This window comes from Gavia stellata, chromosome 28, assembly GCF_030936135.1.
Source record: "Gavia stellata isolate bGavSte3 chromosome 28, bGavSte3.hap2, whole genome shotgun sequence".
NCBI classification, from domain to species: domain Eukaryota; kingdom Metazoa; phylum Chordata; class Aves; order Gaviiformes; family Gaviidae; genus Gavia; species Gavia stellata.
This window is the reverse complement of record NC_082621.1, coordinates 7,230,885-7,257,498: the sequence shown is the minus strand read 5'-3', so window position 1 is coordinate 7,257,498 and position 26,614 is coordinate 7,230,885. Positions and strand designations below refer to the sequence as shown.

At 52.4% G+C, this 26,614-nt stretch overlaps 1 protein-coding gene across 1 annotated transcript; it reads right to left on the bottom strand.

The window, feature by feature from the left end:
* On the bottom strand, positions 1–24,940 carry LOC132319414 (uncharacterized). The gene is made up of 6 exons (XM_059830219.1): positions 24,889–24,940; positions 24,092–24,377; positions 17,995–18,016; positions 16,919–16,998; positions 516–665; positions 1–133 (listed from the first exon to the last, which is right to left on the bottom strand). Exons 1-6 carry the CDS (start codon positions 24,938–24,940, stop codon positions 1–3), a joined length of 723 nt encoding a protein of 240 aa, XP_059686202.1.
* Positions 24,941–26,614: the final 1,674 nt, after the last annotated feature.

Sequence of the window (26,614 nt, the reverse complement as noted above, 5' to 3'; positions counted from 1 at the left end):
TCACTGCTCCAGCCGCGGCACCTCCTCTCCGCCGCCTCCTCTCCTCTCCTCCGACGCCAGCTCCGCCCCGGGGCTGAGCCCTGTGCCGGCGCCACTCGCGGTCTCTCGCCCGGGCTGAGAGTGCTCGGTGGCTCTGCACGGGCAGAAGATTGTCTCCTGGCAAGTGGACTCTCCCCGTCCTCCAGGAAGAATAAGCCTGCACAGCGCCAGCTGCAGCCGGGACAGCTGCAGGGCCTCGACCTCTGTTTCCTTTGAACAGGTAGTTCCTGGACCTGCTGGGAACAATTTGGCTAACCGAGATCCCTGTACAGCATATTCCCTGTGGTTGGGTGTCATTCCCAAACTTGCAGGAAGTGCCATCCTTCCCACTACTTGTGGTGTTCAGGAAAACATTGAAGACGATTGGTCCTACTGCTCATCCCTGGGAGACCCTACTAGTAAGTGTCTGCCAGCCGGGCTTTGCACCACTGGTCACAACTCTTTGAGCCTGTTAGTCCAGCCAATTTTCCACTCACCTTATCATCCTCTTACTGAACCCATTCGTTACCAATGTGGTCATAAAGGAAGTCTGAGAGAGGCAGTCAAAGGTCTTACTATACTCTAGGTACACACATTGGGGTTCAAACTCTGGAACAGTCTTCCTAGAGGTCGTTGATGCCCCAAGCCTGTCAGTGTTTAAGAGGCATTTAGACAGTGCCCTTAATAACATGCTTTAACTTTGGTGAGCCCTGAAGTGGTCAGGCACTTGGACTAGACGATCATTCTATGTCCCTTCCTACTATAGTCTATTCTATTCTATGCTATTTTATGCTATTCTATGCTATTCTATTCTGTTCTACACCCCCTGCGCTTCCCTTCTCCACAAAGCCTGTTACGTCATTTATAATCGACCACATTTGCCCTCAGATACACTACAGCTTCATCTCAGAAACAGGTCCATGGAGAGGGAATCAGCCCTGGCTGAGCTCTCCCAGAAGAGTTCCCTGGCACTGGTCTCACTGAGGTCACTAAACGGAAGGTGGCAAGGCCTGGATTGCACTGCCTCCAAGATGGATCTGAGCTCAGGTAGACAGACATTCAGGAGGGGAGATGGGCTCAGGAACTTTACACACCATGGGCACCCCTTGTTGGAAAGAGTGTCTCTTCTGGACAACCTTGTGGACAGCATCAGGCTTTGGATGGTGTGGCCTCAAATCCAATGTCCCTTCCCTCCCAGGCACAGTAGCTGGGCGCTCAGACTGAGCTTCCAGTGTGGGACATGATGGATCTGGGGGCTCAACACCAAAGCAGTCATCATTTCTTTGGCTTTCCCTATGCAAGCCACAGGGTCTGTCCTTCCCCTCACAGCATAACAACATCAGGCTTCATGTTCCTTTCATTCAGCACCTGTTTGATCTGAGGTCTCAGCCCCTGCCTGACACAGCATCAGGTTGATGCACAAGTACATTTGGCATTGGCTTGGACATGAGACACCACCAACACTGCACTGGAAACAGATCCCCTCAGGGATGGCCAGCACATGGTCAGCAGGATTCCTCAGCCTTTCTGCTTCCCCATAAAGCAAACCCCATCCTTTTGAACTCTGTAGCACTGGAGAGAGCAGCTGTGTTCTGGCCTGGAGAGGCAGGGAGAGTGGACTGCCGGCCATGCTGAGGCACTCCCAATATTGTTACAGTGAATTAAACTAAGCATTCAAACTGGAGTGAAACCATCCTTGTTGTGGCCTGGAACCAGCAGCAGCAGAGCATGAGCTTTGGAGGGGCAGGAGAAGGAGGGCTCAGGAGACAGGGGCTGCATTTCACTGCCTCTTCCCTGGACAGATCTCTAGCACGCTGGTGCCATCACCACTCAGCTGCACTCAGACTCCTTCTGAATCTGGGAATCTGATGCTCTGTCATGCTCATGGAGAGAGCCGTGGACAGTGTCCCTGCCATGAGCAGCCCATGCCCTCGTGATGGTAAAACACAAGGACACATATACATAGGTTCATGCATACCAGCATGGAATTATACAGAAATTTTTGCTCCCACATGCATTCACACAAACCCGGCTGCTCACAAATACACACAAGGGAAAGACACACATAGGAACGCAAAGGACCATGGATTTTGCTGAAGACCCCTGGGGACTGGGCAATGTTAGGCAGGATGAGATCAAAACCTAGGAGTACAACACATGCACCTGGGAAGGCAAACCAACAAGTGACCATTGGGGTGAGCTGAGGAGGGAAGGAAAGACAAGGACATGGCACATCCTCATGCACGAGAGCCCATGGAGTCCAGCTGAGGATTGCTGGAGCTTCTTCTTGAGAACAGCACTTCAAACAGTCCCACCAGAGAGACCCAGGCTAATGTCACTTGCCTGCTCTGAACCTGTCCAGCACTTGAGCTGAATCTTCTGCCAGCACCGCTGCATTCCTGCACTAGACATCCTGGGGCCTTTCATCCCAGAGCTCAGAAGAAAACTCAACTGGGGAACGGACATGGCAGAAATGTAGAAATGAAAAGGCAGCAGTGTTGGAAACCAAAGCACAGCCCATATAATGAGCTGCGATAGTTGACATTCAAGATGGGCTTGTCAGCAAACTGTTGCCACTGCAAAGGGTGCCTCTAGTCTTGTGGCAATGAAGGGCAGGTATAAAAGCCCAGCCCAAGTCCCTGCTCTCTCATCCCCTTCTCTTGCCTCCTTGTCCTTGGGAACCAGGTGAGTCGGAAGCCCCGTCTCCTCTTCCAACGTGAGATCTCTCCTTGATGGACATCTCAGTTGATACTGTTCTGTCCTGTCCTGCGCTATGGATCTTCTTGTCATGACAGAGGGAAGCAGGGGAAGGTCTGCTTAGAGAGGTGCTGGGACATGGCTGAGGGGGCTTTTGCTTTTTTGAACTAGGAAAGGTCCTCCCCGTGCCAGGTTGCTCTTCATAGGGCGATGAAGACCATGTTGCTTCTGGCACAGCTTCCAGCTCCCCATTCAGCAGTGGCCTTGGCTTCTTTGTGATAGTGTAACCAGGCGGCTCCTCACCCACCCTTGTGCTCTGTTTCCTCCCTGCCCTCTCTGCCAGGTGCACCTCCAGCTCCAAGGCATATCCTGCTACAACCAGCGCCTGCCATGCCAGCCCTGCGGTCTGACCCCGCTGGCCAACAGCTGCAATGAGCCCTGTGTCAGGCAGTGCCAGAAATCCACCATCATCATCCAGCCCTCTCCCGTGGTGGTGACCCTGCCCAGACCCATCCTCAGCTCCTTCCCACAGAACACCGTTGTGGGATCCTCCACCTCCGCTGCTGTTGGCAGCATCCTCAGCTGTGACGGAATCCCCATCACCTCTGGCTGCTGAGACCTCTCTGGCATTTCCAGATGCTATGGTGGCAGAAGGTGCCTCCTCTGATAAAAATGCTATGAAAGACACAGGGAGTCACCTCGAGGAACCGGGAACACCATGCTGGGCAGAGGATTGAGATTGTGGATGTGTTTTCAGTATAGCTGAATGGCTTTGCTGTTCTTTCCCTTTGTTTCCTTTGGTTCCCCTTTAGATCAAGGTTCTCCCAAGGCCAGCCTGGTGGGGACCATCTGTCTCCTCTCACTCTATGGGGAAAGGAGACAAACATCATGCAGGAACTTCTCCGCGGCCAACGACTGCAGAATCCTGGCTTCCCTTGGGGCTCCCTGTACTGCTGTCCTCCACTCGGAATGACTTTGTTTCCCACTTTTGACTCATTAAAGTTCTGCTGCATTCAGTCCTGGCCTCCACGTGGTCCTTCCCTCTGTGAACAGGCCCCAAGGTGCCAAAGGAGAAAGGTGTTGCTCGGAGGTGGAAGGGGGTGAAGGCACTTTCTCCATTCACAGAGGAATGGGAGGTTGGGACAGCCTGCAGTGGCTCCTCTTTTGGAAACCATCCCTTGGAGATGAAGAAGGCGTCCCTGGCTGCTTTGCTTCAAGTGACCATCAGGTCGTGCCCTGCTGTGTCTCTGCCCACAAATGCCAAGAAAGGCAGGAGGTCCAAAGGGGTCAGCAGCCCCATGAGCTCTTGAGGAAGGGTACTCCTCTTGCCAGGGCTGGTGCTTTTCGGGGGTCGCAAAGGGTTTGTGTGGGGCTCCAGAAGATGATTTGCTTTGCAGAATGGCAGGAGTGGTAAAGCAGGGAACAGCCCTTGGGATGGCCCATAGCTGCTACTCCACCTTCCTCTCCTCTCCACCATGCAATCTGGGGGTCATGGCCGGCATGCGGGGGCTGGAGTAGCCGGGAAAAGTCACCCGTGCTGCTGAATGCATTGAAGCTGGAAGTTGGAGCTAAGCATGTGGGAGCTGAGGGCAGTCAGCATATAAATGGGGACAGTGAAATGGTTTATTTCTGAGGGAGAGCAAATTGCTCTGGTACGGAGCATGCAGGAGAACGTGAAGATCAGCAAGGACAAGTGTGCTGGGTGCACTTCCCAAGAGAGCTGCAGACGGGTACAGAGCCCTTGACTGCTTCCTTGGTCCCACCAGAGAATTTATGCTCAGGAATTGGCTGCCATTCTAGGGGGAGGCGTCTTTTACATGTAAATCTCATCCCTTCTGATTGGTGGAATGTCTTGGCAGCTACTACAGTCTCATAGCCTATTTCCTGCATGAAAATTCAGATGTCTCGACAAAAGTGTACAAGTGAAAGGATGGAAATCCCCACACCCATGTCCACCATCAAGAGGGCACTATGGCTCATGAAGCATATCTCAGAATGACTGAAGGCCAAAAGCTTTATAAGGGTGTTTCAGTTGCATGTCTGAAATCTCTTTTCCCTAGTCATTCTATCAATAACCCTCATCAATCCATGCTGATTTTATACTTCAAACTAAAGGGCATTGTTTCCAGATGGTGTTTGTTTTTCATGGTGATTTAAATCCACTGTGCAGAAGGCAAGCATTGAGCTGTCTCAACCCATGCTTCCCATTTCACTGCTGTTTCTATGGCTCATGTGTTTCCACCTACATGGGAGCCCCCTCAAAAAGGTCACTAGGCAGAGCAGTGGCTGTTCTTCACATTGTTCTTACTCCTCTACTGAATCCCTTGATTTACACCCTAAGAAACAAGGATGTGAAAGCTGCTCTGAGCAGGTTCAAGAGCTGGTATTTGTTCACATGAAGGAAACTACTGGCAGGGTGCCATCACCCTCACCTAAAGACCACTGTATATCAAGGAGTTAGTGATCCATGTGACAGATAACCTGAAGAGGCCCTGGCCTCTCCTCTGCTGTGCCACATGCAGAGCTATGCCTTCAGGCCTGTGTTGTGCTGCGCAAACCCCTTGGCCAGAGGCCAAACTCAGCTGGCCGATTGTAACCAATGCGGCTGTAGGCAGCTCCTGCTCGGTGCCAGTGATTACACTACTTAGGTGTTCTTGCCTGAGCTTAGGGCTCCTAGCATCTGAAGGATATAGGACCACCTACACTGCCTTCTCTTCCTTCATTGTCTTAGCCTAAGAAATGGCGTTTTAAGAATACTTAACAGAGTCTGAGTGCCTTTACTACAGGAATCAAAACAAACCAGCAGCTCCCAGTGCGAAACCTTTGGAGTATTTGGCAGGTCCCAGTGGGAAATGCCTTTGTAGGGGAAGGATAATGAAGAAGAGATAGACCAAAAGCCTGGCTGGCCCCTCACACAGCCATGGGGGGCCGTCCCAAGGCACTTGGCCGAGGTGGATTACCTGGTGAATTGGGAAAGTGAGGAGGAATTAGCTGAATTTCCCAGCCTACTTGAAGTATTAACTTGTTTCAAGAAACATGGGATAGAGCAAGGAAAATGCAAGGAAAACTTTTGCTTTGTTTGGTTGTTACTAACATGCTTGAAGTGGACATGGAGATGTCTGGAGTTGAAGCAATGGCCTCACGTAAGATGCAGGTGCAGCAGCTCAAAGGGGTCTGGGTAGCAAATGGCGGGGTGGGGTGACGGGGCAGGGAGTGCATGGGGTGGCATTCCCCCTTCCCTGCAAACAAGCCCAGGGAAGGGACGTTCCCTCTTCAGCATGGGGACAGGGACAGGCATGGGCAGGAATGAACTGCTTATTGTTTTTTTCCTTATGTTCTGCTTGTAACACTGTGGAGCCAGCATAATAAGGAACAGGTTATGGCTTTGCTGGATACTGCAGCGGAAGTAATCTTAACTCATGGAAATCTGCCCCATCACCCTAAGAATAAAGTGATGAATGTTAACACAATCGGGGTGAGGGAGGGGTGGAAGAATTGTCTCAGTCTGACTTTGCAGCTAGGAGGGAACCCACTGCTTACAGCTTGGGTTGGGCTCCGAGAGTGCCCCGATATATATCACAGGCGATGATCCATTAGCAGGAAAGACTTTTAATATCCCCAGTGGGGGAAAATATTCCTTCCGCATCTGCTTAGCTCTCAGTGGGGAGGTCTGTGCCCCCCTCATTGTGCTGGCCCCTCCCTCCAGGACTGTAGCCTCAGAGCAGGACTGGCTGCCCCTGGGCATGCTGACAGCTATCCATCTAGTAAAACATTTTTAGAAGCCAGGGCTGTCCAGCAGACACATCTGCCTTTCAGGAACCCTGTTTGGCCTGTAAAGAATGGGGCTGGGTCCTGGTGTAAGACTGTAAGTTGCTGGCTTTTGGGCACAGATGTCCCCATGGGGCTGTGGTTGCTCCCCGTAGCGTCACCCTGCCAGAGCAGCCAGAGGCCGCTGGTGTGCGTTTGCTGTGCTGCCTCAGGGGTACGGGCACAGCCCCCTGCCTTCCCAGGGGACTGTGGCCCAGCACGGGGAGGAGTGCAGCCTGTCCCCAAGCTGTGAGCTGTCCCCTTACGCTGGCAACAACCTGCTGACTGCATCTACCCAGCAGCATGTTGAGGAGGAACAGGGGAATGTCACGGACACTACAAGAGAGCACAGCTGGGAAATGAGTCCCTAGAAAGCACAACAACTCAGCATTGCAAAATGGGAATGGTATGTTTCCATGCAGGCAAAGCCATGTCCCCACCAAATCAGTGCAGGAGAAAACAGCCCAAATAGGATTGACAGACATGACCAACCCTCACCTGGAGCTGTTAAGCACTGCCTGGGCTCAGAAAACCCCACTACACAAACATCCCAGGCCCGAGCAGCCACATTGCGCCTAGTTCACAGACCTAGATCAGCCAGATGTGTTAAGGGAGGGAGGTGGAGAGAAGCTGCAGCATTTCATCCAGCTCAGCAAAGTGGGTGGGGACAGCAGTCAGCATGCAGAGCTAATGGCTGTATTCAGGGTACTAGAGGAGACAGCCCCACTTCCAAGTTGTCCATCAAAATCATTCCTTTGTTTTATCTCATGCAAAACTATTATGTGGAGCCTCACATGACTGCTTCCCCTCACTGCATGCCATGCAGCAACAAGCATGAAGTGTTGGATGCCCCTGCCCTCCAGCCACACCAAAGCTCCTCCTTGTCTTCCGTAACAGGCAAGGAACTGGACTGTTTAGCGAACTCTGCACCACCACTGTTTTATGGGGCATGGGACAAGGGGGACAGGACTTCTCTGCTACATCCAGCCATAATATCACTGCTGTTCTATGCTTGCTCTCTTTGCTTTATCTGTCTGCAGTGGGTTGACCTTGGCTGGCTGCCAGGTGCTCACCAAGCTGCTCTGTCACTCCCCCTCCATCAACAAGAAGAGGGGAGAAAAATATGGTGAAAAGCTCATGGGTCAAGATAAGGACAGGGAGATTACTTACCCATTTGTTGCGGTTTAACCCCAGCCAGCAATTAAGCACCACATAGCTGCTCGCTTACTCCCCTCCAATAGGATCGGGGAGAGAATCAGAGAAAAAGTAAAACTCATGGGTTGAGATAAAAACAGTTTAATAGGACAGAAAAGGAAGAAAGTAATAATAATAATGATAAAAGGATATACAGAAAAGGTGATGCAGAATACAATTCCTCACCATCTGCTGACCGATGCCCAGCCAGTTCCCAAGCAGTGGCCCCACCCCCGTTTTTTTGTTCAGCATGATGTCATATGGGATGGAATATCCCTTCGCCCACTTAGGGTTAGCTGTCCTGTCTGTGTCCCCTCCCAGCTTCTTGTGCACCTGGCAGGGCAGTGAGAGAAGCTGAAAAGTCCTTGACTTAGTGTAAGCACTGCCCAGCAACAACTAAAACATCAGTGTGTTATCAACATTATTCTCGTCCTAAATCCAAAACACAGTACTATACCAGCTACTAGGAAGAAAATTAACTCCATCCCAGACAAAACCAGGACAGAATTACTGTCATGGGCAAAACAGACTTGACTTGGGGAAAATAATTTCATATATTGCCAATTAACTGTAACAGAGTAGGATAGTGAAAAATAAAACAAACTAAAAACACTTCCCCCCACCCCTCCCTTCTTCCCCTGCTCAACTTTACTCGTAAATCTTCTACTTCCTGTTCCCAAACAATGCAGAAGATGGCAAATGGGAGTTGCGGTCAGCTCATCACGTGTTGTCTCTGCCACTCCTTCCTCCTCATGCTCTTCCTCTGCTCCAGGGTGAGGTCCCTCCCACAGGAGAAAGTTGGCTGCTTCTTTGACCTCCCCAGAGAGTTTGTGCTCAGGAATTGGCTGCCATTGTGGGGGGAGAAGATTCTGTTACATGTAAGTCTCAGCCATTCTAATTGGTGGAAATGTCTCTTGGCAGCCACTATAGTCTCATATCCTATTTCCTGCATGAAAATCCAGACAATAATGTACAAGTGGAAGAATGTAAATCCCCACACCGATGTCCTCCCCCAAGAGGGAAATATGGCTCATGAAGCATATCTCAGAACGACTGAAGGCCAAAAACTTCAGTCTCTCTTCTCCAGTGTCTTCTTTCCAAAGACGCTGGAGGGCTTCCCCAGGCCAGGAGGCATGCCCATGTTTTTCCACAGCTGCATGGCCCAGCTGGACTCCTCTCAGCTGCTGAGCAGTGAATGCTCCCTCTACAATGCCATGTCCTACGGCCACTGCTTGGCTATCTGCCACCCTCTGTGCTATGGGGGCCATCATGCATCAGGCTGTGTGCATCTGGCTGCTGGCAGGAAGGTGGCTGTCTGGTTCCCTGCCTCCTGCTCTGCAAACAATAATCACCCGTCATTCGGGTTACTTTGGGCCCAGGCACATCTGCCACTTCTTCAGTGTTCTGCCAGCCCTCCTGGAAATGGCTTGTCCTGGCACTTCTGCCAACAACACTGTGATCACCTTCAGTGTTGGTGGTGTGCCCCTCGGCTGCTTCCTCTTCATCTTCATTTCTTAGAGGCACAGAGCAAGAGCAATCCTTTGGCTCTGCTGTGCAGAAGGCAAGCACAGAGCTGTCTCAACCTGTGCTTCCCCTTTCACTGCTGTGACCTGTTTCCATGGCACCTGTGTCTTCACCTACATAGGAAGTGACCTTGAAAGGGTCACCAGACAGAGCACTGCCTGTTCTTTACACCGCTCTTACTCTTATGTGCTTTCATGCAGGTGAGCATGGATGGGAGTGACATTGGTCTGCATATATGTAAGTGTGTGGGCATAGGTGTGTGCTGGTATGTGCTTTTATGTGTGTCCATCTCTGTACGTGAGAGCGCACATGTATCTGTAAGCAAAAACACGCGTGCAGGAGCATGCATAAGTGTAAGCATCTGTGTTGTTTGAATATCTGTGCGTACATGTTGGCATGGGGGGATGGCGGTGCCTGTGTCGGCACATGGGCTCCTTTGGAAACGTGTGGGCACACACCACTTTACAAGTGCACACATATGTGTTACTGTTTGGCTGCGTACAAGCACACGTGTGTGAGACTGTGTGCGCACACATATCTGTGCGTGTGCATGCCTGTGAGTGTGCTTATCTCTGTGTGCGTATAGGTGTGCATGTGTGTGCACCCATGAGGGTTATGTCAAAGGTCTTGCTAAAATCAAGGTATACCACAGCCAGTGCCACTCCCCTTCCCCACAGTGCCAGTCACCTCCTCATAGAAAGCAGTGAGGTTGGTGAGGCATGATTTGTCCTCAGTAAGCTCACGTGAGCTGCTCCCAACCCCCTTCCTGCCTTTCATGAGTTTAGGAATGGCTTCTGAGAGTATTTGCTCTATCTTCCTTCCAGGGACTGAGTAGAGACTGTCCAGTCAGCTCCCTGAACACCCTTGGATGCATCCCAAGTGATCCCATAAACTTGTGTCTGTCCAAATAGTAGTAAGAGCTCCTTAGCTCTTTCTTCTACTGCTGTGGTGTGCTGGTTCTGGCTGGGCTAGAGTTAATTTTCTTCATAGTAGCTAGTATGGGGCTGTGTTTTGGATTTGTGCTGGAAACAGTGCTGATAAAGCAGGGATGTTTTCATTATTGCTGACCAGTGCTTTCACAGAGTCAAGGCATTTTCTGCTTCCCACACCACCCCACCAGCGACTAGGCTGGGGGTACATGAGAAGTTGGGAGGGGACACAGCTGTGGCGAAAAGGATATTCCATACCATAAGATGCAATGCTCAGCATATAAAGCTGGGGGAAGAAGAAGGAGGGTGGGGACGTTCGGTGTTATGGCATTTGTCTTCCCAAGTAACCACGGATGATGGAGCCCTGCTTTCCTGGCGATGGCTGAACACCTGCCTGACGATGGGAAGTAGTGAATGAATTCCTTGTTTTGCTTTGCTTGCGTGCACGGCTTTTGCTTTACCTGTTAAAATGTCTTTATCTCAACCCACAACTTTTCTCATTTTTACTCTTCTGATTCTCTCCCCCACCCCACCAGGGGAGAGTGAGTGAGGGGCTGTGTGGTGCTTAGTTGCCAGCTGGGGTTAAAGCACAACATGTGGGTGCTGCTTTATTCCCCTAGAGTCTCCTGGGAGGCTCAGGGGTGTGGTAGACCTGTGGAGAAGCCATACCAGTAAAAATTGAGGAGAAATAAGTATTGAGTGCATCAATCTTTTCCCTACCATTTGTCACCAGGTCCCCTTCCTCACCAAGCAATGACCCCACATCTACTTAGCCTTCCTTTTGCTGCCAATAGACTTACAGATACCTTTCCTGATTCCCTTCACCTCCCTTGCAAGTTTCCACTCCAGCTGTGCTTTGGCTTTTCCTGTCTCACCTTTCTGCATATTGCAGAGGACCATCCTTGTGCTCTGAGGAGGATGTCTTTGAAGGTTAGACAGCTCTCCTGGGACTCTCTGTGTTCCAGGGCAGTTTCCCATGGCATCCTGCCAAGCAGGTAGGTCCCTGAAGAGACTAAGATGCGTTCTTGTGAAGACCGGGGCAGTGCTCATCCTGTTTGTCTTGGTCAGTCCTCTGAGGATCTTAAGCTCTGCAGTCTCCTGGTCACTGCAGGCAAGGCTGCCCTTGAATGCTACATCATCCAACAGTTCTTCCTCATTTGTGAGTAGCAGGGCTAACAGAGTCTCTCCCCTAGTCCATTCATGGATTGCCTGCATCAAAACTTTCTCTTCCATACACCCCACACACGTCCTGGTGGGCTTGTGCCCAGCCATTTTGGTTCTGCAACAGATACTCTGGTGGTAAAAGTGACCCATGGGTACCGGGGCCTGTGACTGTGAGGCTTTCCCCAGCTGCCTGACGAACGTGTCATCAGCCTCCTCTTCTTGAGCAGGAGGTGTGTAGCACACTTATAATTACACTACCACCTGCACCACAGGGGAAGAGTGAGATCCTCCCCTGCCATGCTGTCCCCCATGTATACCTCTTCTACTCCTTGTGCTCTCCTTTCTCTTCAGTCTATGGGAGACCTCCCCCTCCCTCCCTACTTTAAACTCCTCCTTCCTAGTTTAGCAGGCATTTGCAAAGACACTCTTGCCTCACCTTGACAAACACATTCCACCCCTGACCAGCACTCCTCACTCTTCCAAGAGGGTCCTCGGGGGACAGAGGCCAAAGCTGCTGAGTGCTGCTGCACCCTGCTCCTGCCATGCACGCTGCTCAAATGAGGTCTCGAGGGAGAGGGATCCTCTTCTGATTTCTGTGCCATACTTTGCATCTCACTCTTAGTAAATACACATAATTAAGGGGATGTGAGTGAAATGCATCAAGATCCCTTCGATGGACATGTCCTTCCAGGCCTGTGGGACCAACTCAGATTCCAAAGACATCCTCGTGTAGAGGCTCATTCAGCCCAAACTCACTGCCCTGGAGGAAAGAACCTCTTTGTTACCAGCAAAATTCATAGAAGCATAGAGTCATTGTGTCATAGAATCATAGAATGGTTTCGGTTGGAAGTGACCATGAAAGACCATCTAGTCCAATCCCCCTACCATGGGCAGGGACATCTCTCACTACATCATGTTGCTCAAAGCCCTGTGTAACCCCACCTGGAACACTTCCAGGGCTGGGGCATCCACAACTTCTCTGGGCAATGTCTTCCAGTCTCTCACCACCCTCATCGGAAAAAAATTCTTCCTTACGTCTATTCTAAATCCACCCTCTTTCAGTTTAAAGCCATCCTCCCTTGACCTGTTGCTACAGGCCCTGGTAAAACATCTTTCTCTGCCTTTCTTATAAGCCCCCTTTGAAGTATTGAAAGGGCACAAGAAGGCCTCCTCAGAGCCTTCTCCTCTCCAGGCTGAACAACCCCACCTCTCTCAGCCTTTCTTCATAGGAGAGGTGTTCCAACCCTCTGATCATTTTCCTGGCTCTCCTCTGCATGCACTCTAACAGACTCTACAGACTCCTCCCACAGTCCATGAAGAAACATCAGCTCACACATGGGACTTAGCCCATCCCAAAGCAGACATGCATGGTAAATGGCGTGAATCATCTTTCTGGAGACACTGATTCCGCAATTGACCAATGGTGGCCTCTGAACTCCCCAGCTAGTATAAGCTTACAGCAGGGCCTGCATACCTCGTCACATGTGCATGGCTTGCTTCATCATGTGATCAGAAGTGAACCCACGGGCTGTCCCACCTGAGCCTACAAACACCTCCATCCCATGGCTAAAGCCCATATCCATGTCCACGGTACTCAGGGACAGGCAGCGAGCAGGGAAAGGGCTTTTGTGTGGGTGAATGGGCTCAAGCTGGACACGTCATTCTCATCAGCTGCATCTCCCACTCCCACTGAGCACGGATCGATCTTCCTCAGTCACGCTGAATGCTTGGACATAGGACATTCAGAAGATGACCCTCCAACCCTTGTTCGGTGGCTCTGGACAGCCTGTCTTTGGGTGTCTTGAGTCTTCTCAATTAACTCCTGATGACTAGACATTGAGATTTGTGTATGTGTGTGTGTTGTCTACGCCAGCTGTTTAGTCCTTTACTGGACTCTTGCAGCATGTGAGATGAGTCCTTTGCCCACGCTGATGAGTTTTGCACTGGAAATGTTTGGGCCCGTCACACAAAAGATGCCTTCCCTGGGGAATGTGCCTGGCATAAAGCAGGAAATGAGAAGGTTGTAATTCAAGAAGGTAAAACACAGCCCATAGCATTAGCTGGGATGCTTTGCATTCAAGATGAGCTTGTCAGAAAATAATCACCTCCACAAGGGATGCCTCTGGCAGCCTGAGGCAGTAAAGGGCCATGATAAAAGCCAGCCCAGCTCCTCGCTCTCTCATCCACTTCTCTTGCCTCCTTCTCCTTGGGAGTCAGGTCAGTCTGAAGCCCTGTCTCCTTCTCTGCTGTCTCTAAAAGGAGGTCTCACTTCAGTGGCTCTTTCATGTGATACAAGCTGTGTCCCATGCCAGATCTTGGGGCTGCTTGTCACGGGAGAGGGAAGTGGGGAGAACGTTAGACATGGAGGGAAGCTGGGACTGTACTGAGGTGGATTCTGGACTCAGCGGCTAGGTAGTAGCTGCATAGGAACTGGTGGCTCTTTGTAGGCCCTGGCAGGCTGAGGCCAAGAAGCCCTTACACATCTCTGCACAGCCTCCACCTCCTGGCACTGCATGTTCTTTGGCTCCCTCATGGTGTGGTGACAGGCCGCTCCTCACGCATGCCCATGTTATGCTTCCTCCCTGCCCTCTCTCCCAGGTGCACCTCGGGCCCCAAGATATGTCCTGCTACAACTGGTACCAGCCCTGCCAGATGTACCAGTCCTGCCAGACCTGCCAGCCTTGCGGCCTGACCCTGCGGGCCATCAGCTGCAATGAGCCCTGTGCCAGAACTCCACCGTCGCCATCCAGCCCTCTCACGTGGTGGTGACCCTGCCCAGACCTATCCTCAGCTCCTTCCCGCAGAACACCATTGTAGGATCCTCCACTTCTGCTGCTGTTGGCAGGATCCTCAGCTGTGACGGAGTGCCCATCAACACTGGCTGCTGTGACCTCTCCTGCATCACCAGCCACTACTGCGGCAGGAGGTGCCTCCCCTGCTAAAGATGCTGGCAATGGCCTCAGATAAGCACCCCTTGGAACTCAGAACATGGTGCTGGACAGAGGATCAAACTTCATGCCATTGTTTTAAGAGCAGCTGACCATCTCTGGCATGTCCTACAAGGGTAAGACTGGAAGGGGCTAGCGTGGGTTCTCTGAATATATGGCCAATGTCTACTTTTTCTGTCTTCCACTCTCCCTTTTTTTTTCTCTTTTCTTCACTGTCTTGTGCTCCCCTCAAAGCCTGCTGTGAGGACCCCAGAAACCAGCCTGGAGTGACCTGCTATCCTTCCTCCTTCCATGGGGCAGTTCGAAAGATGCCCTTCGGGAACTCTGCCACACGAAAAGGGGAACAGATTCTTGGCTGTTCCTGCCTTCACTTGAAGTGACCTCATTTCCTTCTTTAGACTCATTAAAAAATTGCTGTAACCCTGCCTGTGTCCCTTAGGTGGTCTTTCCATCTGCACACTGACTGCCAAGGGAGAAAGCCATTGATTTGCAGGAGGAATTAAGTAACAACACAGGGGGACACTTCATCACTCCTAGAGGCATTGGAAGGTCGGACATACTGCAGCGAGTCCTCGTTCAGGGACTGCCTCCTGAAGCTGAGGAATTCAACCCTAGTTACTCCACAGCCAATAGACAGCAGTCCTTGCCTTGCTGTGTCTCTGCTCAGAAACATCCCCTTGGCCCTGGAGCACATCATGGGAACAACAATCCTGACAACTGCTGTCCTCCAGAGAGGAACTGTGGGTGTGTTGGAGGCCCCGGGGAGGTCAGCAGTCCCACAAGGTCTTGGGGAAGAATGGTCCTCTTGCTTTGTGTGGAGCTGTGATGGGCAAGGAGGCTCAGAATAATATGTTTCCAAAGGATGGCTGGATTTGGTAATGAGTAAATAGTCTTGGGCATGGCCCACAGTTGCCAACATGTGGAGGGCTGAGGTGTTCACTAGTTAGTATTGGTATCAGCTACAGCAGGTCACACGCGAGAGTCCCCTGTCCCTTTGAACGCAACACCCCCGTGGGTGAAGGCAGACTGTTCTGGTTTTGGCTGGGCTAGAGTTAATTTTCTTCATAAGAGCTACTATGGGCCTATGTTTTGAATTTGTGCTGGAAATAGTGCTGATAAAGCAGGGATATTTTTGTTATTGCTGAGCAGTGCTTACACAGCGTCAGGGCCTTTTCTGCTTCTCACCCCACCCCACCAGTGAGTAGGCTGGAGCTTCACAAGAAATTGGGAGGGAATACAGCTGGGACAGCTGACCCCAGATGTCCAAAGGGATATTCCATACCATATGATGTCATGCTCAGCCTATAAAGCTGGGGGAAGAAGAAGGAAGGGGGGGGGATGTTAAAATGTCCTTGTCTCAACCCACGACTTTTCTCACTTTTACTCTTCTGAGTCTCTGCCCCATCCCACCAGCAGGGAGTGAGTGTGTGGCTGTGTGGTGCTTAGTTGTGGCGTGGGGTTAAACCGTGACACAGGCCCGGGGCAGTGACTGGTGCCCAAATGCACATGGATGCTCTGTGCTGCCTGGTCTTCTCCAGGCATGGAGCAGCTTTCTTGAGTCCCAGGAACTCTAAGGTCCCACAAGTGCCAGAACCCAACTCTGGTCCAGAAAGGTGCTGTTTGAGAGCAGATGCCCCCAGCTCTGTGGAGACATAGCAGTGACAGTGGGATTTGATTCTGCACCCAGCAGGATCCGTGAGCTGTCTCTCAAGGGCACACGGCATGCACCAGCCCAACCATAGGGCACCTTCCCCCAGGCACCAAGTTCCTTCAGCATTCCCCAAGCTCTGGGGCTGAAGTGGCCCTTGTGCTCTGTGCAGCACCACTGCTCCCCACACAGAGGCCAGGGTGTTCCCACATCTGCAGACCCTGGGGCCCTGTGGTGTGGGGTTTGCCCTCACACAGACCCCACATACCACCAGCGCCATAGGACCAGGATGGAGGAAAGGGTCATTCCTCTGTGCTGGGGGACACGTCTCGCCAGGCCAGGTTCTGTGGGACAAAGTGCTGGGTCATGACAAAATCCTTCTAGACAACAAATTAAAATGCTGTTGCCATCTTTACTATTCCCTGACTGTGGCGTACGTCAATTAAGAACAAGACCAACATTAAAAAAGACGTTGTCCACACAGTATCTCGTTTTTTCTGAAAAGCCATGCTAGGCCTGATCACAATACACTGTTTTGAAAAGTATATAAATTGCAAGTTTCGCTCCCTTTTTTTTCTTCTCCTCATGTCAAAATTAGTGTGTCAAATTTGGTATGTCAAAATTAGTATGTCAAAATTCATTAGAATGTCTTGAGAGCGATAGAATGAGAGGAAATGGCCTCAAGTTGTGCCAGGGGAGGTTTAGGCTGGATATTAGGAAAAATTTCTTTACTGAGGGAGTGGTGAGTCACTGGAATAAGCTGCCCAGGGAAATGGTGGAGTCCCCATCGCTGGAGGTGTTCAAGGAACTTGTGGACGAGGCATTGTGGGACATGGTTTAGTGGCCATGGTGGTATTAGTTGATGGTTGGACTTGATGATCTTAGAGGACTTTTCCAACCTTAGTGATTCTGTGATTCTGTGAGAGAAGACTGAAAGTGCAGCTGTACTGCAGTTCCACAAACACAAGGTTTGGACTTTGTATTCTGACCTGTCAGGAACCTTTTCTAGGCTGAAGCAGCCTTTCACTGCCTTGCCATTCTCCTCAGAGCTGCTTTCAACTCCTTGTTTCTGATGGCATAAGTGAAAGGATTCAGCAAAAGAGTCAGGAGAGTGTTGGGGGTGGACTCCACTGTCCAAAGGATAAGCGAGCCATGAGTTTCAGCTACGTGAAGATGAGAGCTCCATAGAGGATGGGGACCAGGGTGAGGTGGGAGGTACAAGCAGATAATGCCTTCTGGTGGCTGAAAGACAAGGGAATAGATGAGGAATTGCAAAGATGATACAGATGAAGGGACATGTGGAAGCAGAGGCTGTGATGTAGAAAACTTTAATGACTCTGAGGTGGGAAACGAGATCATTTCTAGAGGAGACTGGCTGCCAGTGCAGGGAGAGCAACAGCAGATGCAGAAACTCTGTACCCATTGCCCACGGTGGAGACCCCACAGGGCATCCATCTGCCTGTCCCACAGAGGGAGAGGGGTCAGCACATGCCCCAGGTTGGCTTTGAGGGTCTTATGGCCCACAAGAACAGAAGACAAGAAAGAGATGGGAGAGAGTGGAAGGCCAGGGATTTAGACTTGGCCATGTTTTCAGAGGGCCACAGCAGCCCTCCTTTGGAAGGGCAGCACTGGATGCTCAGCCTCTCTGAAATCAATGGCCAGGGGCTCTGTCCTCAGTCCAGCATGAGCTTCTGGGTTCCAGGCGGTCCTTGTCTTGCCTGTCACCAGTGGCTTTAGCAGGGGGGGCACCTTCTGCCACAGTAGCAGCTAGAAATGCCACAGAGGTCACAGCACCCACAGGTGATGGACGCTCCACCACAGCTGAGGATGCTGCCGACAGTAGCAGAGGTGGAGGATCCCACCACGTTGTTCTGTGGGAAGGAGCTGAGGATGGGTCCAGGCAGGGTTACCACCACAGAATATTAGTGCGATGAGAGTGCTTTCATGTCCCTGCATCAGCTTTCAAAAGTCCAATGTGTTTTGGTTGCAAAGTCAGAAAATGTGTACTGCCGAGACAGAAATGCAGCCACCAGCAGATTTCTGTGGGGCAGAGACCCCACAGCACCTCAGGGACATAGGGACTCCTCCCAGCCAAGCACTGGTGAGTCTGCAGAGCTGGAGGAGAGACATGAAATGCAGGGGAACAACTCAAGTGCTTGACCAGAGAATCTTGTCCAGTGCCTGGCTGATGGGTCTTGCTCACATGTTGAGGCTTTTGCTGATGCAGGGCTAGGAGGACATTTTCTCTCTTTGGTCTTCTTTGGCTAGGAGATTAAAGCACAGGAAGGTGGGCCCTGGGGAAGGTCCCCCGGCACCCTCAAGATGGTACCTACCGGACTGGGGACGGAGCATCAGCTTGTTCCTTCCAGAGGGGCTGAGCAACCCCAGTACCCCTTGCAAAAGGATGGGGCCAGCCTGGGCTATCTGAAAGCATGGCCCATGCCTGCCTTTCTCCTCTTCCACTCTCTCCTTTCCCTCCCATGTCCTTCTTGTCTTGTGCTCCTCTGGGCTGTGAGCCTCACAAAGCCAGCCAAGAGAGGACCTGCTTGCCCCGCTCCCTCTGTGGCGCAGGCAGATGAACACCTGGCACAATCCCTGCCTCAGCTGTGGGGCACAGAATCCTGTCTGCCCCTGGTGCTTCCTGCTCTGGGGCCTCCACTCGGATCAACCTCATTTCCCTCTTTTGACTCATTAAAGTTCTGCTGCATCCCAGCCTGCTCTTCTGTCTCATCCTTTCCCCTGCAGACCCTCTCCCAAGATGCCCAGGGAGAGAGATGTTGCTCAGGGGTGGTTCTGGGAGGCGCTTGTTGGGGATGGCTGTGCAGTGACCATTAACATAGGCTTGCTTGGAGCATACTCAGTCATGCATCTGGTGGGTTATCCTTTGCTTTCTGAATTTCTCTGCCCATCTGGGGCTGGATGCAATGACCCAGTGCAGTTTAATGACCATAGCTACTCCAAAGATTGTTTTAGGTCTCCCACCAAAGCATCGTCTTCACCACGCTCAGCAAGCCCTGGGCCCTCAGCCTTTCCCCCCCAAGGAAGTGCTCCAGCCTCCTCAATATCCTGGCCACCCTCCGCTGAACTCACACCACTTGGTCAAGGTTTTTGTTGCATTACAGCCCAAAACAGCATTCTAGATGCCGTCAGGTGAGTTCTGAGCAAAGTGGGATCATCTCTCCCACTGACTCCAGGCTACCCTCCTGCTCTGATAGCCCAGGTTCTTGATGACAGTCCTTGGTGTCTGGGAACAGTCCCGGGAGTCACACCTGTTTTCAAGGTGTTACTGCAAAAGCACCTTTCCCTGGCTCTGCTTTTGGGCTGCAGCTTGCCAGGTGTGGGGAGACAGGGCTGGTTGGTACCAAGAGAGCTGCTGATCAGGGGTCTGGGTGGACATGTGCCATCTTGCCCAGCTGTGCACTTGCAGAGTGCAGCTAGGAGCTTGATTCCTTCCAAAGGTAGCAGGTCACAGTAGCAGGAGGTCTGAATCGGAGCCTTTCAGGCCAGGTGAGGACCCTTGGAAAAGGCCAGCCCTGCTGAGAGGCTCTCAGGGCACAAGGCCTGTCCTCCTGGTGTTTGCGCAGTGCTGGGCACACCCTCCTGCCACCATTCCTGTAGCTCTGCAGACTGCTCCAGTGCTAAAAGCAGATGAGGAGACAGACATCTCCAGCAGTGGAGCTCCATGAGCTCTAATGAGTCATGTTAACAGGCAGACAGCTTGGCTAAGGCAGTCTGTGATCTCCTGATGCCACCTGCTAATTAATATTTGATTGTCTTTTGAAGAGATGGTATTTCTCTTAAGGCAACTTCATCAGGCCAGCTTTCTTTCTGATGTCCCAGGCTCAGCATTTGCAGCTGCAGGCCATCTGGCTCACCCCAGACACACAACCCTCTGTTGTGAAGTGAGTGTGTCAGGGCAGTACCTCTTGCTGCACTGAAGCTGGAACTGGTCCTAGACTTCCACAACCTCTCTATGGCAATCACCAGGGATGGGCCAGAGCTTGTAAAACTTTGGGACTACTTTGACTTCTAAAGTGGGGAACCCCTGGAGCTGCAGCAATAGGGATTCTCTCTAGTTTTGACTTTGTCTCTCATGCACACACTTTGCATATGAACAGGCTGAATGTCCAAACAAGACCCTGGCAGCTTGGACCACTACACAATTTCTCTCTTTCCTGTAATGAGAACACAGTTGATTGAACTACTTCTGTCCTACCCACAGAAGCCCAAAAGCCCTCTGCTGTCATTAAATCCAACAGGGATGGCTGGTGCCTGATTTACCTTCTTAGCAGTGGGCTTTCAAGGACTTGCCTCAAGTTGTCAGGGGCAAAGAGGCAGAGAGCTGGCTGATGGAGTCCTGATTCTCACAGTGTGTGGTGAGAGGCTGTGCTTCCTCATGTGCATATGCAGCTGTCTGTGCCTGTGAGCGTATTTGTTGCTGTGTGTTTGCATTTGAATGTTCATTTGGAAATGCACATGTGAGGGCAAGTGTCTGCCAGTGTGTGTGTGAACAAGTGCAATTCTGTGTGTGTCTGTGCATGTGTTTATGTACATGCACGATTATGCAGGTGAGCAATTAAGTGAGAGTGGTGTCAGGGTGTGGGCATATGTGTGTGCAGAGGAGAACATATGTGTCTGTGTGTTCACGAGCTTCCATATATATATAGAATATATCAAGTTGGAAGGGACCCGTAAGGATCACTGAGTCCAACTCCCTGCTCCTCGCAGGACTACTAAACCACATGACCTAAGAGCATCCTCCAGATGCTCCTTGAACTCTGACAGGCTTGGTGCCACGACCGCTTCCCTGGGGACCCTGTTCCAGTGACCGACCACCCTCTCAGTGAAGAACCTTTTCCTAAAGTTCAATCTGAAACGCCCTTGACGCAGCTTCATTCCATTTCCTTCTGTACTGTCACTGGTCACCAGAAAGAAGAGATCAGCTCCTCCCCCTCTGCTGCCCGCCTTGAGGAAGCTGTAGGATGCAAGGAGGTCACCCCTCAGCCTTCTCTTCTCCAAGCTGAACAAACCAAGTGACCTCAGCCACTCCTCCAAGTCTTGCCCTTGAGGCCTTTCACCATCTTGGTCCCCCTCCTCTGGACACAGGGTCATAGTTTGATGTCCTTCTTACATTGAGGTGGAGAATCCGGCTCTTGCTCTTGTTAAATTTCATACAGTTCATGATTGCCCAGCTCTCTAGTCAAGCCAGGTCTTTTTGCAAGGCCTCTCTCTATCCTTGAGGGAGTCCACAGCTCCTCCTTGTTTAGTATCATCGGCAAACAATGGACATGGACTGAACATTGCTAGAGAGCAGAGAGTGGAATAATTGTGGGGGATTTCTGCCGTTGTTATTGCCGTAAAGTGTTGAGGGGTGGAGTGTCTGTAAATTGTCCACCTTTGTTAGTCCTGTGAAGGTGTTATTTTGATTTTGGTGTGAGGAATTCTTCTTGATGTAAGTGAAGTTTATGAACATTGTAGATTGCATGATGAATGTATTCATTAATGATAATTCTTAAATATGTGATTCACAGAGGTGAGGGAGAGAATGCATTGGGTTTATGGGGCAAGCTTTTGGTAGCAAGGGGGCTGCAGGGGTGGTTTCTGTGAGAAGATGCCCGAAGCTGCCCCCCCATATCGGACAGAGCCAGTTCCAGCCAGCTCTAAGACAGACCCACCACAGACCAAAGCTGAGCCAATCAGTGACGGTGGTAGTGCCTCTATTATAATAAATTTAAGAAGGGGAACATACTTGTGCAACTGCAGCTGCAAGAGAGGAGTGTGAATATGTGAGCGAAACAACTGTGCAGCCACCAAGGTCAGTGAAGAAGGAGGGGGAGGAGGTGCTCTAAGCACCAGAGCAGAGCTTCCCCTGAAGCTCGTGGTGAAGACCATGGTGACACAGGTTGTCCCCAGGCAGCCCATGGAGGTCCACGGTGGAGCAGATATCTACCCTGCAGCCTATGGAGGACCCCATGCCGAAGCAGGTGGATGTGCCCTGAAGGAAGCTGTAACCGCAGGGAGAGCTCACACTGGAAGAGGGTCCTGCCGTACCTGTGGCCCACAGAGAGCAGCCCATGCTGGAGCAGGTTTTCTGGCAGAACCTGTGGACACATGGGGGACGCACTCTGGAGCAGTCTCTTCCTGAAGGACTGCAGCCCATGGAAATGACCCATGCTGGAGCAGTTCATGAAGAACTGCAACCCACGGGAAGGAGCCACATTGGAGAAGTTTGTGAAGGCCTGTCTCCCATGGGAGGGACCCAATGCTGTAGCAGGGAAGAGCAGGAGGAGAAAGGAGTAGCAGAGAAAATGTGCTATGAAGTGACTGTACCCGCCATTCCCCATCACCCTGCACCACTTGTGGGGACAAGGCAGAGAATTCAGAAATGAAGTCGAGACTGGGAAGAAGGGGGGGTGGGTGGGGGGGAAGATGTTTTTAGATTTGTTCTTATTTCTCATTATCCTACTCTGATTTGATTGGCAATAAATTGAATTAATTTTCCCAAGTTGTGCCTGTTTTGCCTGTGCTGGTAATTGCTGTGTGATCTCCCTGTCCTCATCTTGACCCACAAGACTTTCACTGTCTTCTCTCCCCCTGTCCTGTTGATGGAGGGGGAGTGATAGAATGGATTGGTGGCACCTGGCAGCCAGCCAAGGTCAACCCAATTCCAACAGGCCGCGCTCATGATGGCCCAGCATCACAATAGAAATGGTCAAGAACCGTCTTGGTGTAGAAAGGACACCGCAGCGACAGAGCCACCTGGGAGAAGATGACCACAAAGCCTGCTGCCCATGCTCCCAGTGCTGGCAGGAAGTAGAGTTTCTTCATCATGATACCTTTTTTTACAGAGGAGTTTGCCTATGGTGAAATAATGATCAAGGGACATGGCTGAGAGGGTCAGGAGCTCAGTCATGCCCAGGAAGAAGAAGCAGAAAAATAACTGTGCCGGGCACAAGGAAACTCTCTTGCCTGTCTCCATCAGGGTCTCCAAGAAGGAAAGCCTGCCAAGGAAGAACTACTTCAGGACCCTCAGGGGCTGCTCACTCCCCACAGTGACAAGCATGAGGCTATTCCCACCACAGTTAGGAGGCACATGGAGAAGACAAACAGGCCATATGCCACCTGGGAATGCCATATGCCCCCCTGCCTGACTACATTTGTGTTACCTTTGGGGCAACGTACTGCCCTGTTTGGAACAGCGTCGTCATGTCCAGAGGGAATCAGCTATCGAGGCAAGAGGGAGGAACCAAAGGTGTGCTGGGGTAAATCCTTTGTGTCTGCTGGTGTCAGAGGAATAAAATCAATTGCTGCTGCAAGACAAGGTAACCACTTTACCCCAGGTGAAAGTCTGGCCCTGCCAGGGCTGAGGAGCAGGTGGTAGACCACAGTGAAGAGAACTTGGCAAAGCTCTGACAAACATTTCTGGTTTGTTGGAACGGATCTTTGTGTTTAAGGGCTGATGCTGGTTGCAACTCATTCTATCTGTGGTAATTCCTGGGTGCATTGGTTTCTTCATCGCCCCATTCTTAATTGCTTACTTCGAATGTCCAAGGAGCCTGTTAGTGGTAATAACAGCCTTGGCTGGAGATCTTGGTACATGTCCTTGAGAAGGGAAAAAAAACCCTGGGAATCTGTGCCATCTGTGACGCATCTCTGAGAGAATGCCGGCAGGATTTTACACACAGAAGCCAGAGGATGCCGCGTTACCCAGAACACTCTGAGCCCTTTCTGGGGAAGCAAGAAAGCCTTGTGGGAAACACCCTACTCCCCTCTCTGCCTTGCACAGCCCGTCTCAGTTCCCCCTATGTAGCGCTGACCAAGCGTGTCTCTTTGCTGCCTTCAGGAGCACAGAGCCACAGCAGCAGGCGTCAATGAGAAGAGGTGCTGAGCGCACGCGTAGACTCCAAGGGGCACCGGGTGATGCCAGTGACGGTACCAGCGTTGATGCCGGAGCCAGTGCCGGTGGCGGTGCTGGGCGGGCGGGGGAACCGGCCCGGGGCCCGGGGCCGGGCGGGGCGGGGTGGGGCGCGGCGGCCCCGGCAGACGAGGCAGCAGCGCCCCCTGGCGGGCGCGTCCGCGGCTGTCCCCCGACACAGACGCCCGGCCCCGCCCGCTGCCGTTCTTGCCCGGCCGCAGCCCCGGCTCCTCTCCCCGTGTCTCCCAGGGCGCAGTAATACACCGCCGAGTCCCCACGCCGGGGCCGGGCGAGCCACAGGGCGCTGGACCGGCGGTCTGCCGCCACCGACAGCCGCCCCGGCGGGTCCCGCAGCTCTTTGGACTCTTTATGACCGCTCACGAGGAATGTGGGGCCTCCTCCGGGGAGCTGACGGTACCAGTGGATGACCTCGTTTGTCTGTATGTTGGCGTGTGAGCAGTTGATGCTGATGCTGGTACCCTCGGTTGTCTCTGCCAATGGGTCCTGCTGCACCTGGGCTCTTGCCGCAGCCACTGCTGAGGAGAAAAAGAAGAAAAAACCCTCAAAAACAGCTTCCTACCCAGCCTTGCCTGCTCTTTCCCAGCAGAAGCAGTCAGGAACATACAGAGATGATGAGGAAAAGAATTTCCAGAGGATGTCAACATGTGCATTAATGCAAGTGTCCGTTAATAGTTTGTGGAGAGATGAATGCATGAATGATAGGCGGAAGGGTGGCATTACTGAAGAAAAAAAAGGAGGATAAAAGAAAGAAAGAAAGAAAGTAGCAATGGAGAAAAAAATGACTGCATGAGTTATATGGCAAAACAGAGAGGAAAGGAAGGAAACAGGGAGGGTTGGACAAAGAATAGAGAAGCGAGTTTTCTGAGGGAATGTGGGATGGTAGCAGAGGGAGGGATGGACAGGAGGATGGTTCGGGGGCAGAGGTCTGAGAAGAAGCCAGAGGGGACGGCAGCCTGGAGGGACCTGCGGGGGCTACCCCAGGCTCTGCCCCGTTCCCCATCCACCGCGGACAGCGCTACGCACCCAGGAGCAGCGCGGCCAGCCCCGCCAGCCCTGCGCCCCGGCACCGCCGCATCCCGCTGCTCCACCGCACGCGCCTCGCTGCCCCACCGCCAGCCTCCGCTCTCTGCTCCAGCCGCGGCGCCTCCTCCCCTCCGCCTCCTCTTCTCCGCCGCCAGATGCGTCCCGGGGCTGAGCTCTGCGGCGGCGGAGGGGACTGGGCGGAGGCCGAGGCGGGCCGGGAGCAGAGCGGGCGGGGAGTGCGGCGCTGCCGAGCCCTGGTCCCCCCGCACTGCCCGGCGCAGACCGGGGCGGGACGAGCCGCCGTCGCGGGGGCACCCGGCGCTGCCGCAGCTCCTGAAACCCGGCAGCAGGAACGGGTCGGGTGTTGCTGCTGCCCGGGCACAGGGCACCCCGAAACCACACCGACCCCGCCCCGGAGCCCCTCCGGCTGGTGCTGCCCTTGCAGCCGGTGTCGCCGGCCGAGTGGCCCGTGAAAGGCCGGCAGCGGCCCCGGGAAGAGCGGCGGGGAGCGCGGAGCCCGCGGGAAGGCGGCGCCGCGGGAGAGAGCGGGCGGAGCGGAGCGGAGCTGCCCGCAGCGCCACGGCGTGTGCGGGAGTGCGGACAGAGGCTGTCCCCGGCACGGGCACCTCGGCCACGGGGACGCCGGTGCCCTGGAAGGGGCCAAAGGGGAGGGGGAACGGCACAGCAACAGGGCACGGCAGGAAGTTCTGGAAGTTAAACACTTTCCACTTTGACAGTACGCTCATTTTCTCGAAATGTCTCACTGGAAAACTGGACATTTAAAACCAGATCTGGAAGGAAAGGGCACGGGGTTCTGCTGGATGCTCTCATCCATCAGCATGAAAGGAACTGTAAGCTGTCAGGTGAAGTCCCCAGGGGATGCAGTGCAGGTGTCCGCTGTCAGGCAAAAATGCAGGATGACCCAAGTGCTAAAGGGCAGTTCTCAGGGCAAGGAGGGTGGGCAGGGGAGGAGGTTGTGGGAGCAGGCATGGTGGAACAAGTAAAGGGGGAGAAGCTGAACGTAGAAGAGGAAAAATCAGTGCTGCTGCTGGGAGAGGTGTGGTCTGGGAGAGAAACAAGACCTTTCTGGAAACAGATGGATTCTTCCTTGTTCCCAAACACAAGAACAAACCCAGCCCTCCTTTCCAGCACCTTCTCAGGCAGCTTCTCTCCTCAGCTGGCATCATGACTCACAAGACCATGATCCTGCTTCCTCTTCCTCAGTCCACAGATGTCTCATGTAGAGGAAAAAATACCTGCTGACTCTGGGCCAGCCCCCTCCCACCAGGCAACCTGGTGAGGTGAGCTTTCATCTCCTGATTCCTCAGGGTGAACAGCAGGGGATTCAACAGGGCTGTCTTTGTCGTGCAAAAGTCAGCAGCCATGCTGTGCACAGGGTTCTGGGATCCTGTCCTCAGGTACATGGGACCTTGGGCACATAAGAGCTGGCCACTATGTTGAGGTAGGCAGTGCAGATGGAGAAGGTATGACACTTGCCTAAGGCAGAGTGGACCCTCAGGAAGGATGAGATAATGCACACACAGGAGGTGAGGATGGGGGTGAAATGGGTCATAGTGTTGAGCCCCATGTCAAGGAAGATCACCACCCTCTCATTGAGGCTGGTGCCCCCAACAACTGGCCTTAGCACAGTTTGGATGTCATGGAAGGTGGATGGAGCCAAAGCTAACGATCACACCCCATTCAGAAATACATGGGGAAAGGAGTA